This window comes from Haliotis cracherodii, unplaced genomic scaffold (assembly GCF_022045235.1).
Source record: "Haliotis cracherodii isolate W230 unplaced genomic scaffold, xgHalCrac1.p SCAF_10, whole genome shotgun sequence".
Lineage (NCBI taxonomy): Eukaryota > Metazoa > Mollusca > Gastropoda > Lepetellida > Haliotidae > Haliotis > Haliotis cracherodii.
Window position 1 is genome coordinate 40,165,946 of NW_027266265.1, and position 16,891 is coordinate 40,182,836.

Sequence of the window (16,891 nt, forward strand, 5' to 3'; positions counted from 1 at the left end):
AACTTTGTATTTCGCTAAACACGCCCTTCGCATATGTACATATATTACTAAGGAATATCGAGTAAAAAAATGATACACAGTTACAAATATGTGAAATGACTTATTCCAGATGTGTTGATAATCTGTGCCTTGCTCTAATCGCCCGGAGTACAACGAACAAAAGGTGTGTCCACTAGTAATCGATAAGGCCTTGGGGACAAGGTAATACCGAACAGGCGGCGTGTCTCTTCCTCGTTCAGAGATGTAGTGAACTCCACATGGAATGTAAACTGAGGGGCAAAAGAAAGTATACCGAGATTGTTTTTAATGTAATTGAAACAACTGTTGTAAACTTTGATTATGTCTGTTTAACCGTTACTCCTTCCTGCAATAGTATTCTGTGGCTGGGTACCGTTGTGTAAAAATAAAGTGGTACAATGAAGAAAGTAAGAAAATAATTTGCAACCACATTCCCCCTACCATGTTTTAAATGTAAAAATGTGTCGAAAAAATTATTGATTTTCAAAGATAAGATGTCCAGGATACCCGTCAGCGGTTGTGTATTAAGCGAAAATATATTTTGATTTTAAAGGTTTTAAATCAAATAATATATGTTTTAAATCAATATTGTATATAGAAATGTATTCTTTGAGTGCTGACTAAGCCACTGTAGAGTTCATGTTTTAAATATAACATAGCTAACTTGAGAATTTTCAGTTGAAAATCAAACATAATAAAATCATCTGAGAGGTATAGAACTGTCCTTTGCGCTCGGTTTCTAACATTTACACATGAAGTAGGACTTGTAGTAAGACTTAATGCGGTTATAGAGTATTACATAGTAAGCAGGCGACTATGCTTGTCGTAAGAGGCGACTAACGGGATCCGGTGGTCAGGCTCGCTGACTTGGTTGATGCATGTCATCGTATCTCATTTGCGTAGATCGATGCTCATGATGTCAATCACTGGATTGTCTGGTCCAGACTCGGTTATTTACAGACCGCCGTCAGGTAGCTGTAATATTGCTGAGTGCGGCGTTAAACAGCAAACAAAACAAAAATAATATCACAAACAAACAAAGTAAGCTGTGTGGGGTAACATAGGGTAGACCCGTCGGTGCCTTCATCCATGACCTATGTTGTTTCAAGGTGCGTGACAAATGGGACGTGTTACTAATGGGATGATACCGTCACCAAACATACCCGAAGGGATTTGTAAATGTATCTGTATATGGTTCACGAATTTTCTGCTGATTGATAGTTTTTGCTTTAAACCAGGTCAACCTCAGCCTCGTGAGACTTCCTTCATGAAGTGTTTCTAAATAACTTGTTTTTAATCCTTTTTTTATTACACCTTATATACTAATTTGCAGAGATCGAATAAACAATGTGTTTTAAAATTAATTTAATTCTACAACCAATAACTTTTCGAAATAACTCTGTAAACAAAGCAATGATAAGTTGGTGTTACTGCTGTACCGCTAAACTAAGATCTGATTTTAATGAGACTGATAGTGACAACTTTGTGTTTATGCAATCGTTGAATGAGAAACCAATAACGGCGAAAGTTCACCCCAAATCACGTGCAATTAACATAATGATTACTCCCTTGTGTTTACACATAGTAACGTGACGTCACAAAACGTGCTCTATGGCGGTAGCGGTCAGCCGCACACATGGAAGTACCGATCATACTACGATGACAGCGCCTTTAGCGTAAAGGAGAGAAGTCGACTATGGCGCATTACGCGCGTAAAGACTCGGGTAAGACGGTGCACTAGTTTTGTTTGGTTGTCAGTTTGCCGAAAATTAGAATAATGTAAATAATTATGTCATTATTGCTAGATCTAGTATTAGTATCGATAATATTATTTTTGTTGACTATTAATCATAATAATACCGGATAGATGAAAATTGACTGATGATATGTAGGTATTGAGTTTGTAGACCTAGAATGTTAGTACAGCAGACTATATATTTGAAAGAATGTTAGTATAGCAGACTATGTATTTGAAAGAGATGGTCTGTCACAAGTCAGCTGTTCGGAAGAAATGCAACGATCGAATGACAAAGGATCGATCTTCGAGTAGGATAATGCATCCCTCTGTAGGGAGGGTTGTGGGAAAAAATGCTATATTTTGTAATGCCAGGGATATGAACAGTTAGCTTAATATCAATTTAACGAAGTATGTGTCAATCTGCAGTAGAATTTTACATCAACGTTGCCAGAAAAAAATTGCAGACATTAACTGGTAATAGGGAGATTACTATATGAACCTGAAAAATATAGATTTAATGACAGCAGTAAAGAAACTGAATTTGCACAGCCCATTCAGAAAAAAAATACCTCCAAGCGTTTATAAGTTAAATGTAATCTGGCATTGTTACATTTCATAGCTGAACTTTCTACAATTATAATTATTGTTAAATGTCATACTGAAGGTGAACAGCTGATTCTAAGTTTCCTAATATCAATGAATGTCAAACTAGCGTGAATCCAATACAATACAATTACTGGTTTATAAGAGGCAACAATAACAAGCTTATTTTGGTTCACATGAGAGTGCATTTAATCTAATTCCCCCACTAGGTAGATCTAGGTAGAACTGTATGTGTGACTTACAGTGGCTGACATATCGGGGTGGACATGGAGGTCAGTACCAGCCCACAGTCAGTCATGTGAGAGGCTCAGTACTATTTGTCCCTTTCTTAACTTAATACACCGTGTAAACATTGTCATTGAGAGCGTGTGTACTTATCAGGGTTTGGTACGTGTAGAATTTCTCTGGATCTGAGCTGATAATTGATTTGTTTGGAACTCAAGTGATCTGCCACTGGAAGCCTTTCATGTTTGGCTTCTGTCAAGATGGATGACAAACTATAAGTTTCATGACTAACCACTAAACTGTTTCATTAAACATTTGGGGGGGGGGGGGTAGCCTATTGGTTAAAGTGGTCAATCATCACGCCAAAGACCCAGGTTCGATTCCCCTCATGTGTGAAACCCATTTCTGGTGTCCCCAGCTGATATATTTCCTAAATATTGAAAAAAATAAATGAAATGGTGTAAAACCATTCTCATTCTCACGTACCTAGACTAACATCTAGTCTCTGAAATGAAAATATTGTACAGAAAAAAATCAGCTGTTCAATTTTCTCAATAAACGTTTAATAAAGTGGAGCCCAGAGACTCTCTTCATTTTCAGATACTGCAGTAATCTAGACTTGCCAAACATGATAGACCTGCATGGGCTATATTTTTGATATATTTGTATCAGGGTCTGTTCGACAGACTAACACGTACCTTACATTTTTCATAGTTAAGTCATTAGGAATGTGCAAACCATTGCAGCCAATACTCACAAAGATAATGGATGGACACAAATAATATCCCCAGAGAGTCCCATAAGAGTATGGATGTTGTATTGATTGAAACTATGTGAATTGGAGCATGCATGACAGATTTGTCAATTACTTCTGTTCTGAAACGAAATACAATCAATGTTCAAACCGTCAATGTAAAACTTTTGTCACTGAATCACCAAGTTTTAATTCAAGAAAACATTATCTATAAAAAGCATAAAACTTCACATATACTTTGTATTTTATTTGCTTTTGGTATGGTGATCACCGTGGGGCTTCAATTTAAATGCCTATGATCCCAATAGTTTACTATCGAGTGTCTCCAGGACACATCAATATAACAACCAAGGTAAAGCCATAGTGTAGAATGGCTGATCAATTATATTGTAGGCTGGTTAATTGTATAGCTGTCAGGTCAAGATGACTCTTGTTCAAAATATATATATGTATACTGTATTCGACGTAATAAGCGCCCACGGCAATATTTGGTAATATATTGGCTAGTGAACAATCCCATTTAACACCCCTTCCTATTGATCAATGTACACAAGACTTATTTATTCGTGTATAATACACACTCGTGTGTAATGTGCCCCCTTAATTATGGGCAGTTATGGGAAAATATATCTGTCATATATAAACATTTCAGGCTGTCAGGATAAACATAATATTCTAATAAGAGCCCCCTATTTCTAATTTTGAGAGCGCCCTGGGCGCTTATTAGGTCAAATATGGTATGTATGAGGCCTTAACTTTCTGACTGCCAGTTCTACTTATATCTAATCCAAACTTGATTCAGTGTGAGTGAGTGAGTGAGTGATGTTTTATGCTGCAACATGCTATATCATCAAGTGTTGGCAGACCAGGAGTTAATAGTAACAATCAACACTGGGAGGCAGTTATACAAATAACACATTGTAATCATCATTCCTCAATTTACTTAGCTATCATGAAAGCAGGGGTTCTTAGGACTTGGTCCGGCCTGGAATCCTGCTTGGGTGCTTGATCAGGATGTTTCCAGCTTTGTCCAAGCTGCCCGTAAATAATTTATCTGGACCATACAAACCATGATGGTATGGGGCATTAGGGACTAAAGGTGTGCGGTATTACAGGTATATCGGTAAATTTAGGTTAATTCTTTCCATGATACATATCACAATATCATTTCTTCATGTTCGATATAGCGGGTGATTTCATATTGGGATTTTTATCATGTGTTTAATGTTATATACTTGCCAAATGCCTTAGATACCCAGGAGCAAGCATCCTTGGCCCCAAGATGGCTGTGTATTTAGTGAATGAGTAAACATTATGTTGTACCAGCATCTTGTTTTGTTCCATTTATGAACTTCAGTTCATACCTGAATGTATCAGATTGCTTCTGAGTTAAAAATATTGAATTATACAATACATCGTGATATGTATCACAATACGGCCTTGTGCATTGCAAAATATTGTGATACACTTTAAACCTCCAATACCCATCCCTATTAGGGACCTACTTGGGACCTGTTGTTTGTACTTGTTTCTTTCCCTGGCTGAATGATCATCCATTAGGCAAGATAGACACAATTTTATGGATAACAACTTCTTTAATACTGTAGAAAGCGACGTTTCGGTATAGATCCTTATACCGTTGTCTTGCTTGACAACGGTATAAGGATCTATACCGAAACGTCGCTTTTTACAGTATTAAAGAAGTTGTTATCCATAAAATTGTGTCTATCTTGTCATCTGCCAACTTCTAAGTAATGCCTATCAAACAAGTCATCCATTAGGCATCTAGATAGTTAGAGTTTTGTGTAGGTATAAACCATACAGATAGAGGTGAAAATATTTTCTGTAACCACTTATACTTCAATAAGAGTTCAATATATATATCTTACATATTGTTACCATGTCTATTATGATATGGTTTTGTTTCTGATCAATGTAGAAATCATAACTCTAACTGATCAGTAATGTTGGGGATCTAAAACGTGTGTGCAAATGTGGGAAATAAACTCAATGTTTGATTTGCATGGGTAGTATTCTCAATCATTACTCCAAAACCTTAAGACAACTGCTGAATGACCACTCACTCACTCACTCACTCACTCACTCACTCACTCACTCATTTTGCAGACCTCATGGAGATTCCAGGTTATATGGCTAGAATATTGCAGCTTAAAAACAACAAACAAACAAACTAGCTTGCAGCGACACATGCACTTAATTTGATGGTTTTTTCCCTGTTCAAACTAACCACACAACAGCATGCACCACCACACCCCACTAAGCCAATATTTACAACCACTAACAGACAGTACTGATCAGTTTCCATTATAAAAAGTGATTTACATACACAAGTCCTTGGTACACGTCCTAATATGTCAGTAAGTACGTTGGGAGATTATATGTGTTCAGTGACCATGAGTGGCTTCATTGTTGGCTTGTGTGTTAGGAACATAGCCCGTCACATCTACAATCCAATCTCCAAGTGGATTTGTCAGTATTGACAAGAGGATCAGTCGGGTCTAAAGACAACGCCGTCATAACTACAAGACTAGTAGAATAAATGTGCTGTAGACGCTTAGTGGATAAACAGAGGCAAGCGGGAGTACAAGTGGAGTAAAACAGTGTCATCACTGGTGAGGTATGTTCAGGTATCTAAGAAGAGTATTAGGATATACGTAGATTAGGACAGCATTGAATAAGATTGACTTCGGTTGGATTACTTTTAGGAGACGATTAGTCGTGTATGACTGTCAGCTATGTATGTAGTGGGTTGTGTTCAGATTTTGGTAATAAGGGGGACGGCCACACAACCATGGCAACCAGATATTAAATGTAGTTATTAACAGAACTTACTTTAGAATATACGGCTGAACCAATTTGATGACTTGTTTAACAGGTCTTCCTGTCAATGGGCTGCCATTTTGGAGAAGATTGCTCCTACTTTTAATACTTGTACATCCAGGATATTACAGATTGTTAATTTTCTAACATAACAGAAATATCTCATTAGATATTTATATTAATCACTTGTTTATCTTCCCTTAAGAAATAACTCCTCTGTAAAGTTGTACTTGTAAACTTTTTTTGTACTATGATGGCCTTCTTGCAAATAAAACTGTCTGTCAGTCTGTAGGGTACAATTTCATTCTGTTTTACCACCTGCACCAGCGCAACCTAGTGAATTAATCAGGTTGCATCACCATAATATTGGCTGCACCATTTTATCATAAACTGAAACTGTATTTTCAATTATTTTGATTAGGTATTAGATAAATTCAAAGAGTAAAAAACCTTGAGAATTAGCTCCAGTATTTTATTTTGAGAAAGTCTGTATATGGCTTTTCACATCATGATATCCAGTAAACAACATTTCGAAGTATCTGTTTATTGTGATTATAACCTCATGAGTGACTGTCCTAGCGGTAATTGTGAAGAATTAGTTCTGCAAGTTCACTGCATGCAGACCAGCAGTGTATTTCACTATTTTCATGAACTTTTGTTTCCTGAATTCTAAAAGATTTGCAGCCAGTTCTAAAAGAATTTCCAGTTCTCCACTTATATCAAATATAACCTCTGCCATGCACTTGTGGTAGGAAATGTTACCTGCACTGTCTGTCTGTTGTGACCTAAGCAGGGGGCATGGGTGGCCCAGTCGTCTAGGGCGCCGCGATTCGCTGTGCAGAGTTGCGTCCCTAAGGCACGCCAGAAACCTATGATTGTGGGTTCGAATCCTGGTTCGCCCCGATTATGTTTCTAGGTTTGTCAGCACCATGCCCGTGCTCGTGGGTTCCACTGAAGTGGTAAACGTCTGAGACCTGCATCACTTCGGGCTTTCCTCCCACATTAAGCTGACACGCCGTGATATGACTGGAAAACTGTTAAAAGCGGCGTTAAACCAGATTCACTCACTCACTCACTCACTGTGACCTAAGCACCATCCCTTTTGACTTATTTTTAAAAATATGTATCAAATATGTGAAAAAGATATATATGAATCAGGTTGTTCTCCGAAGTTTTAGGAACTCAAGCATTATTAATGTCATAAATGGTAGATAAGGCTACATACTAATCTAATTATCAAGCAAGTGCAATGTTAGTGTAAGCATTAGAAATACTAGTGAGATAGCTGGTTTAATGATGCTTTTAGAAATGGTCCATCTATATTACCGTCGATAGGAATCAAACCCTGGCCCTCAGCATTACAAGCCAATGCTTTAACCATTTGACTACCCCACTGCCCTTATAGAAATACTAGGAATACAAGACTAAACATTCTTAATAAGTGTATGTCTGCGTCATTACAAAACTGATTCTTTTTTTAAACCAGTAGCGCATTCCATTGTGTCCATTAATTAGTGTACCTGGTAGTTGATTACAGGTAGACAGGTAGTTGACTACAGGTAGATACTGTAAACAGGGAATTTTTTGCGACCGTTTTATTATTGCGAGTTTTGCGAACGAGACTCAATCGCAAAAATTAAAAACGCAAAAATAAGTATAAATAAAACATACATACTTTATTCATTGCAACACGTCATCAAATGTTGAAATCATCAACCAGAACCACAAGTTTAGTCAATAAGTTAAAAACACAAATGAATGCAGAATGGTCACACAATACATCACAAATGACAGTGTAAACAGACCAAATAGTGTCACTGTTGCCTCACAGTAATCCTGCCTTCTCCCAACCTTGCTTGATTGCGTCCACACAGGAAACAAGCCATCTTGCGTGAATCGGTTTCATGACACTGGTCAACTTTCCGGCCAACTCAGATTAACTAGCTTCGGAGAGAAGCTGTCTATTGTTTGGTAATCGAGGTGTCATCTCAACACGGCAACTCGCAAAAATATCTCGTCGCAGTATTGTCTTTGGTGTGGTATTCGCAATATTTTAACGGCGCAGAAATAAAGCTGTTTACAGTAGTCATGTAGATAGCATTCCTATGTAATCATTATCTAGTTAATCTCACAAGTGAGATGTGATCTATAATGATAACACTATTAAACAAGGATTTATCTAGTTTACCTCCCAAGTGAGATGTGATCTATAATGATAACACTATTAAACAAGGCTTTATCTAGTTTACCTCCCAAGTGAGATGTGATCTATAATGATAACACTATTAAACAAGGCTTTATCTAGTTTACCTCATAAGTGAGATGTTATCTATAATGATAACACTATTAAACAAGGCTTTATCTAGTTTACCTCCCAAGTGAGATGTGATCTATAATGATAACACTATTAAACAAGGCTTTATCTAGTTTACCTCATAAGTGAGATGTTATCTATAATGATAACACTATTAAACAAGGCTTTATCTAGTTTACCTCCCAAGTGAGATGTGATCTATAATGATAACACTATTATACAAGGATTTTCCCCCCCAAAATGTATTTTTTAATATACAGTTCCTATTTTCTTAATTCAGAGGAATTTTGGCATTGCATTCAATGCAATCATTTTCAAGTATCTTCTCCTTCATTGGTCCTGCTATCAGTGAAATACATGTCATCCCTGCAGGCCTTAAGACTAGTTATAACTATAATAACAGGAATTTTTCATTTCTGTTGGGAATATTTACTGACACCTTCTGCAGACTTGGGATCGAATATCTGTCTTTGAGCTTGTCTCGATAAATCTTTGATAAACCTTTTACTGTTTAGCTTGTCTTGATAAATCTTTGATAAAACTTTTACTGTTTAGCTTCTCTTGATAAGTCTTTGATAAACCTTTTACTGTTTAGCTTGTCTTGATAAATCTTTGATAAACGTGTTTAAAAATATATACGTGTTATGTTTTAATTATTGTGCCTTATTAAACAATACACGTTAACTAAGGTGGTCAGTGCGACCTCACAGTGTTTTCATATTGTTGCAAGGTTGACTGTGTATATATTTAGGAGAGCCATAATTGATAGGAGAGACGTTTATGGACATGGAAGCCAAGATAACATTGTCCACCATTGATAGAAACTGGTAATAAAGTAGAAAGGCAAACCCTGCTATCGCTTCAATCTGTTGTGCATGAACTGTGGGTAAGCTTGAAGCTGCATGCACTTCAACAGGCTATGGAATGTGTGATGGGCCATAAAACCTACAACAGGTTCAGTTTGTATTATTTGCCGAGACTCTAAAAGTTCTTTGCGTTTCAGGTAGCATGTCCTAAAACATATATAAGGGTCGGTAGGCTTGTTTGTTTGTTGTTTCCACCAGCAATATTCCGGTGGCCTGGGATACCTCATAAATTGGCACACTGCATGTCATTTTATTCACAAAGTATATGGGGGGCGGTCGGGTAGCCTAGTGGTTAAAGTATTCACTCGTCACGCCGAAGACCCGGGTTCGATTCCCGACATGGGTACAGTGTGTGAAGCCCATTTCTGGTGTCCCCCACCGTGATATTGCTGGATTATTGCTAAAAGCTGCGTAAAACCGTACTCACTCACTCACTCATTCACAAAGTATATGGAGCGTAATAAATGCCATCTGTGTAATATCAATAACGCTTGCGATTTGCTGCATTGTTATCCTAAGATTCATATAAATATTGAAATGCAAAGATAAACGCTTACAGGGAGCAGGGGTTGAACTGGCCCCAAACAACCTCTGCTGGTCACAAGAGGTGGCCAAATGGATCGGTCGGTCGGTCGGTCAGGCTCGGTGACTTGGTTAATGATGTGTCATCGTACCATGACGATGGGGATTGCTGCTTGTGGTGTCGATCACTGGATTGTCTGGTCTACTCGATTATTTACAGGCCGCCATCATGTTGCTAGAATATTGCTGGTTGCTGTGTTAAAATCCAAACACACAGACATGCAAAGACATGCTGTGATTGCTTTGTGAAATGGGACCCTGGGCCAGATTAACCAGTGGTTGATATTATGAGCAACATCTGATGCCTTTGGGGTTACAGTGACACACAATCAACCAAGTAATCAATCAAATTGACTCAACGCTTTGGACGAAAAAGAACAACAGAAATAATAAGTTGGCTGGGATACTTATTGGGTTTTACTAATAAGTATGGTTTTACAAGCTGCTTTTAGCAATATTCCTGCAATATCACGGTGGGGGACACCAGAAATGGGCTTCACACATTGTACCCATGTCGGGATTCGAACCCAGCTTTTAGGCGTGACGAGCAAATGCTTTAACCACTTGGCTACCCGACCGCCCGTCTTTACTAATAAGGAAAGTGTGATTGTTTGGTTGATACTGTCAGGTCTGCATGTGTGACTGATTAGCGTGTCAAATTCACCTTTGTCATTCTCATGTTTTAGGTACTCTGCCCAAGACAAATTGAAATTGTTTAATACACAAAGCTTTGTGATTTGTCCTGGCGTCCTGTAGATTACATCTAGTTACAACAGTCATGTTAGTAGTTGTGTGGGGTGGGTGTGTCGATGTGTGGCCACACAGGTCAGTGTGACATAGACAATAATAGATCAGGGACAGGCAATGTGTTAAGTGCATGTGCACCTAGAACTAGAAGGCGGCAGTAGCATGATTAATGTTGGGAATTAGTAATTATATGTAAAAAATGGTTACCGAGTTACCGGCAAGTTTGATTTAAATCCTTGAAACCCCACTCTGTTTGTCTGATAGCTCATTTGTTTTGATGTTTATCGATATACTAGTGAATAATTACTCTCAGAAATCATTTTGGAGGTCTCGGGCATGTCGATGTGTCCCTGAATTTCATACTTTGATGAGAGTCCTTTTTTTCCAAGTAGAGGTTGAACGTAACCCTTTGACTTTCCCTCCAGAACATTTTTCCTTGTTATGTTCCATTTTATTAGCTCACCTGGCTGAAAGTCAAGTAAGCTTTTGTCATGGTATATTGTCCATGGTCTGGTTGCCTGGTTGTCCATCTGATGTTAACTTTTACACCTTGTATGACTGACATCAGCTATGTTGTCGGCAAACATTGCTCACAGAATATCCAGTTCAACTTTTAACATAGAAGCCATTATTTCTTCATAATTCAGGTGAGCTATAGAGCATTGTTTCCCCCAAATAACCAAATACTTACAGGATCACTTTAAGAAGAAATGTTTTTGAATTTTTAAATATTTTTTTCAAATATTTTTTTCAACCACCAATATGTTTTTTGAAAAGAATAATCTGTAAACCAATTGATGAAACAAGAGAGGCTAATTTATGTTTACATGTCGTACATGTCTCTCCCAGACCTGCAGGCCACAGAGAAGATCTTCCACAAGATAATGAGCACAGGCCGCTTCCCTGACAAGGCTCGCCGGAGTTCTGTCCCCTTGCGCTCCAGCCCCAATCGGAAGTCTCACACCCCCTCCCGGAAGTCAGAGGTCGGAGGCAAGTCGACCCCAGGGGCCACCCTGTTGCAGGTAGGCACTTTGTCACATGAAACTGTTACTCATAAATAAACCGCCCTCTCAGCTCTAACTACTTTATAAGATGTACCATGTATACTTTTTGGCTGGGATCAGTTCACATTTACTACCCGGGTACCCACCCCTCTATTACCCGACCCTACCCGTTTACCCGCTGTAGGTCTCAAGAGTTGGTCCAAATGTGTGATTAAGAATTGTTTTAATGTAGCCCTGGCCAAAACTATTTCAATACATGGATGAAATGATCTGATCATGTGTACACTGAAGTTGACTGAACCTTTATACTTACAAAAAATGTTTTTGTCACAAAAAAGTCACAAATAATGTGTACATAGTCAGAATAAATGCTACATTAGGGACTTGTGGTGTAACCATGGAATTTTATTCTCATTTAACAATGTATCAGGTGACTAACACTATGGACCCACAGGACTTCGCGGATCCTATTCAGGACCCACCTGACCTGAGTACCCAAGTTACTCTCCCAGCTCTTGTATACATGCTTTTGACATTTACCGTATTCGACGTGATAAGCGCCCACGTTGATATTTGCTAATATATTGGCTTGTGAACAATCCCAATTAGCACCCCTTCCGATTGATCAATGAACACAGGACTTAGTTATTCGCACTCGTGTGTTATATGCACCCTTAATTATGGGCAATTAAAATCTAGAAAAATATAACATTTCAGGCTGTCAGCATAAACCACGAAATATATCTTTCAACTTTTTTTTCACCAAAATAATATTCTAATAAGAGCCCCTCATTTCTAATTTGGAGAGGGCCCTCAAATACAGTAATATTTGGAAAATGTGAAGAATGAATGAAATTCTAACAGGCCAAACAAGTGTCAACTATAAATACATTATTGATATGTCTGTAGTCTTTTAATCTTATGAACAATGTTTCAAGAATTTTGGTTTTATTTTATCGGACTATTTGATTGTGTTGAAATAAAAATGGTCCTCAAAATGTGTGAATTTCTTACTATTGACCTATGAACCACAAGGAATTACAGATATCTGCCACAGTAAACTCATTTTGTAAATCTTCATCCTTGGTGAAGGATCTTCAACATTACTTAATGGGTGACAGTTAATCCTTTGAACACTCTGAGTAGAGCTCTAAGTAATGGGTTGTTCTATGAATTACCGATAGTCTTTAAAAAAAGATTTTAAAAAGATTTCCAAGTTCAGTCAATAAATTTTTGGAATGATGAATATGTTATCCTTGTTGAATAAAAAATGAGAAAACAAGACTTGTTTTGTTATATACGGTAACCTGTTAGAATCACAAAGCATGTTTTGACAGCATAGCCGCGAGAGCCACATTATACAAACACGCAACCATAACCATTGCCGCGAGAGCCACATCAATTTGGGCTATCTATTTTCGAAATGTGGCTTTGCCGGCCTGTAACCCTCTAAGTAATGGTGGGTTGTTCTATGAATTACCGATAGTCTTTAAAAAAAGATTTTAAAAAGATTTCCTAGTTCAGTCAATAAACTTTTGGAATGATGACACATAAATTTTTTAACTAGAATGCTGAATAATTTTATGTTCATTTATTTTTTGATGATGACCCAATTTGGTGGCCAGTTTGCCCAGGGCTTTTGCAGACAGTCAGAATAATAGATAAATAGATAGGTAGATGGATAGATTGATAGATAGAAGTGAGTGAGTGTTGGTTTGTTTGTTGTTTTACGCCGCACTCAGCAATATTCCAGCTATGTGACGGCAGTTTGTAAATAATCTAGCCTGGACCAGACAATCCAGTGATTGATATCATGAGCATCGATCCACGCAGTTGGGATCGTTGACATGCTTCTACTAAGTCAGCGAGCCTGACCACCTGATCCCGTTAGTCGCCTTTTTTGACAAGCTTAGTCGCCTCTTACAGCAAGAATGGGTTGCTGAAGACCTATTCTATCCAGGAGTGAGTGGGACACCAGAAATGGGCTTCACACATTTTACCCAATTTGGGAATTGAAGTCAGGCCTTCGGTGTGGCTAGACGCAAAATTGTATTGTTCAGTGAGACAATTGTTGTAATTGTTCAAAAACAGTATTCCAGATGCTACCTATCTTTTTGTCCCCATGCAATTGTCTACATGTTGTTTGTTTCATATATATGTTGTTTGGTGTTTGTTTCAGATGAACCTGAATATAGCAGATCCTAATGAAGCAATGTTAAAGAGGACACACGATGGCGTCAACAGGTGAGTTCTGATGCTAACACACATATAGTTATGACATAGACCTTCTGTATATAACTCGTAAATATGTCCGATACAAATTTTGCAATAAAAATAAAAAGATTCTGTGGTAAAATTACCAATATTCTGCAGTAAATTCTGCAGTAAGTCATAATTAACGGCAAATCATAGCTTTTTGGATGATTATTTTACTGTTCATTGTTCTGGGTTTTGCAGAATCACTAAACCAGTCAAGACTAGTCTTGCTTTAATTATATTATTTGGGGATGAATGGCTAAAACAAGTCAGATTCAACAGCTGTACTTGTTCCGGTTTAAGTCGGTGTAAGGATCATTTATTATTCTTAGTGTTATTTGAATGTACCCATGTGTTGGGAAACTGGAGGGGCATTTACCGGGTATTTACCGGTACTGGGGCATTCTAATTTATCTTATGGCTTCTATTTATGGCTTCCACTGGCGAGATCAAGCAATATCTCCAAGGAGATATTGCTGCAATAAAATTGCATTATAATGCTTTGCAGGCCATTGTGATGCCATCGGTTACCATGACATCACAATCAAGTGACATCACTTACCTCTGTGACAGTGTTAAGTCTACTTGTTACACACAGCACACAAGTTATTACTGTGTACATAGTAATAAAGTCGGAAGAATGGTTTTGGTTGATAAAGAGAAGCTCTCCCAAGTGTCTTTTGATATCAAATATGTCAACACTCGTCAATAAGAGTTTTAAACTTTCGACTCGTGTTGATATATTTGATATCAAAAGACTTGGGTGAGCTTCTCTATTTTGAATATATTTTAGATTGGAGTGGGCTTTTTTTCAACTTTGTACGCGTTACACAGGATTTAGTTAATATACAGACAATGTTTTGAGACTTTGCTATTGCAGCTGTGTGTTGGCTTGACATGGCAGACAGTGCTGGTTTATTTATGTTTGTGTGTGAAGATCAGGTTTGGGGGGGTGAGTGGGGGGCGTAATTCACTAGGTTGCTGTGTTGGTGACAGAATCGATACATCATGCTGGGAGTCGATCCTGTGCGACCGTGTGTACGGTGGCAGAGCTTTATCATGGTAATGCAAGTATCCCCCCCATTACCCCGGGCTCAATACCAGGGTCATCATGGCTATTGAGTTAGTGTGTCATGGAGTGTGTTGCTTGAATAGAACCCAACACCTGAGAGTTGTCATTTACTTCATCACGTCAAGTGGCAAAGTGTTGTGATTGGGGAACACCACTGTGGGTTTACAGTGTTAGACATTCCTTGTGACTTAGTGCTGATGGCACAGTTCCTGGTGCCTGAAAAACCCACTAAATAGCGTTTTATCAATCTTAGTGAAGAAGGAAGGGAAACATTTTCCAACTTGTAACATCTTTGTTCTATTCTTGGTGAAAGGATTTTTTCGCAGTGATCAAAATTATATATTGTTGGCATGCTTTAATTCCAAAGGCACACCTAACCTAATTATTTTCATGAGTGCCCTATGTCAATATGAAAAATCTACATGTATTTCTATTAAAAAATTATGTGAAGCTAGCTTTTGTATTGAAAAAATATTAATGTTGGTGTATGAAAGAGAAAATGTGTCGTGTTTCTACTGCACAACTACCTTCGCAGTCCCCTACGTCTCTTATCTTTTGTATAGATATGTTCAACACGAGGCTGAAATCAGTTTCTGGATCAGTTTCCTGATAAAAGCAGAGGAGGTCTAGGTTATTAAACATTTTGTTGTATCTTGTAGTGTGTAATTATTAAGGAGGGAAAGGACCCGGTGATAACTCTCATAACACATACATTAGTTAGCACTACCGTATAGTGCACACATTTTTTCCAAAAAACACAGCTGTGTAAAAGGGGGTGCGCGTTATACACAAATTAATGAGTTTTGATGTTTTTTCCCCCATGGAAAGACATTGCTGTGAGCACATAACACCGGAAATACCATGTCAACAAATCCATACTGAAGTACGCAAATTAGTCATGTAATTACACTGTCTGGCTATAAAAAGTGTTCTTTGTATATGTGGACTTATGTTTGTAACTTATTTTATTAATTTTATTCAAAATTCCTTTTAATATTGTTTTAATTAATTTGGGCGAAATTGTGTGTGAAGCGATCTGAAGATCGCACAACTCACCGTTATTAACAGCAACCACGGTCAGATTACCGCTATTGACGCCTTGAAAGGAACTTTAGTTGACAGAGAATGGATACATATGTCATAAATGCCATACTGTGACTTGTTAAAAGTCATATTTTTTGGACGATTCTATGTCAACACGTAATTCTCGCGATCACGTGCACGGGAGCCTTGACGGTAACTGGCCAGACTCGTTCCATGTAAAAAAATAATACCCGGCAATAGCGATCAGCTGCTTCGCTTAGGGTTATTATTATTTTAGATATGTTTAGTAAAAGCTGCATCTAAATTAACAAGAACTTGAAATATATTATTCCTGATAAAAAAAATAGTTTCAGATACAATTTTTGCCGATCCTTGCATTAAAATCCTGTAAAGTTATATCATTGGGTGTGTCTTGACCGAATCACCGGTAGATTCCAAGAAAACGTGTGTACAGCTGATTGCTTTGTCCGGCTTAGTTTACGAGAAAATACACAAGGTAATCTTAATCCCTGGATATAAAACAATGCCTAGCAGAACAAAAAATACAATTTAAACAGTAAATCAACATGTCTGGTGATTTTTTACCTCAAATTTAGAATTGGTACTGACCAAGTTCTCATCACCTGTTCGTTTGCTGTACTTCGCTGAAGGGGTACTGTGTCATATTTTTTCTGCGCTTGGTATTCAAATATTTTTTTTTTCCAAAATATTGAATCCGCTCGAGGGGGATGCGCATTATACATGGGTGCGCACTATACTCAAGAAAATACGGTAATTGTGATTATTAAGGAGGGAAAGGACCTGGTGATAACTCTCATAACACAAAC

At 37.8% G+C, this 16,891-nt stretch overlaps 1 protein-coding gene across 1 annotated transcript in view; it reads left to right on the forward strand.

Annotated features, from left to right (window-relative positions):
* The first annotated feature begins 1,668 nt into the window (after positions 1 to 1,668).
* Positions 1,669 to 16,891, forward strand: part of LOC139450519 (uncharacterized) — a 29,179-nt gene continuing 13,956 nt past the window's right edge. The window contains exons 1-3 of the mRNA XM_071232254.1: positions 1,669 to 1,742; positions 11,538 to 11,710; positions 13,872 to 13,936. Coding sequence (XP_071088355.1) covers positions 1,715 to 1,742; positions 11,538 to 11,710; positions 13,872 to 13,936 — 266 coding nt within the window. The 5' untranslated portion in view covers positions 1,669 to 1,714. The remainder of the gene's footprint in view (positions 1,743 to 11,537; positions 11,711 to 13,871; positions 13,937 to 16,891) is intronic.